Genomic DNA, 1,211 nt, shown 5'->3' with positions numbered 1-1,211 from the left:
CCCCACCTTGGTGGGTCTCCTGAGGCTCCTCAGGATGTTCCTCCTGCGCGGATCCTCCCCGTCGGCCGCCTCGAAGGCCATCCCCGCGTTGTCCCCTCCCTTGTAGCCCCCGTGGCCTCCGACCTCCTCGTCCTTCTTCCTCCCCGGGCCCAGCTCGTCGTCGCTGCCCACGCCCAGCCCGGGCCGGTAGCCGGCGAAGCGGCCGAGCCGCGCGCAGCGGGCGCGGTACAGCAGCGGCTTGGCGGCGGCCGGAGCCCTGCGGCCGCGCTCCAGGGAGCCGCTGTCCATCTCGCTGTCGGAGCCGTTGCCGCTGCCGTTGGAGGCCGCCTTGTTGATGTTGCGCACGGTGATGATCTTGCCCTGGGTGCTGTCGTGCGGCACCGAGTAGATGTTCTCCTCCTCGCTGCGCGGCTTCACCACCGCGTCCATGGGCTCGGCGTAGTCGGACGGGTCGAAGCAGTCGCCGGCCGGCCACGCCGACACCGAGCGCCGCCGGCCCTGCTCCAGGAACGCCAGCTCGGCTTTGCCTTTCGGCGCCGCCACCGCCGGGATTTTATTGTTGAGCTTGCTCTCCAAGCCGCCCAGCACCGAGACGAAGGCCAGCGCGTCGTTGCCCTCCAGCTCCGCCGACAGCTTGGAGAGCTCGCGGGGCGGCGCCGGCTCCTCGCGGAAGGGGCTGTACCCCGGCGGCGCCTCGGCGTCCTCCTCGGAGTCGGGCGGGTTGGAGTTGCAGAGCGGCGAGCCGGCGCGCGGCGAGTTGAAGACGTCCTCGCCGGCGCCGCAGGCCTCGGCGGCGTTGTCGTACATGTGGGCGGCCTCCACCATGTTCTTCTTGTCCAGCGCGTCCTTGAAGAAGGGCTGGAAGGCGTCCAGGCGCTGCTGCCCGCAGGCCGGCGCCGCGAAGCGCGCCTCGATGTCCTGCGCGATCTCCTCGCCCTCGGCCAGCTGCTCGCGGCTCAGCTCGGCGTCGGCCGCCTCGGCCGGGCCGTGGCTCAGCGCCACCAGCTGCACGGGCACGATGTCCTGCACGTCGGCCAGGAAGGCGCGCAGCGTGGCCAGCGAGGCGCGGCGGCCGGCGGCGTAGCAGACGATGTAGCCGTGCACCAGGCGGTTCTTGCGCAGCCCGAAGGACGCGTGGTAGGAGAGCAGCGACAGCTCCACGCGGCGCCGCTGCGAGCCCACCGCCAGCTCCAGCAGCACCGCGGCGCCGC

At 72.6% G+C, this 1,211-nt stretch overlaps 1 protein-coding gene across 1 annotated transcript in view; it reads right to left on the bottom strand.

The window, feature by feature from the left end:
- The window catches only part of ARHGAP35 (Rho GTPase activating protein 35), a gene marked incomplete at its 3' end in the record, with an annotated part of 6,646 nt that overhangs the window by 2,611 nt on the left and 2,824 nt on the right, over positions 1 to 1,211 (bottom strand). The window contains exon 2 of the mRNA XM_033511767.1: positions 7 to 1,210. Coding sequence (XP_033367658.1) covers positions 7 to 1,210 — 1,204 coding nt within the window. The remainder of the gene's footprint in view (positions 1 to 6; position 1,211) is intronic.

The sequence above is a fragment of the Parus major genome, unplaced genomic scaffold (assembly GCF_001522545.3).
Source record: "Parus major isolate Abel unplaced genomic scaffold, Parus_major1.1 Scaffold599, whole genome shotgun sequence".
Lineage (NCBI taxonomy): Eukaryota > Metazoa > Chordata > Aves > Passeriformes > Paridae > Parus > Parus major.
The sequence above is the reverse complement of the archived record's forward strand: the minus strand, read 5'-3'. Positions and strand labels throughout refer to the sequence as shown.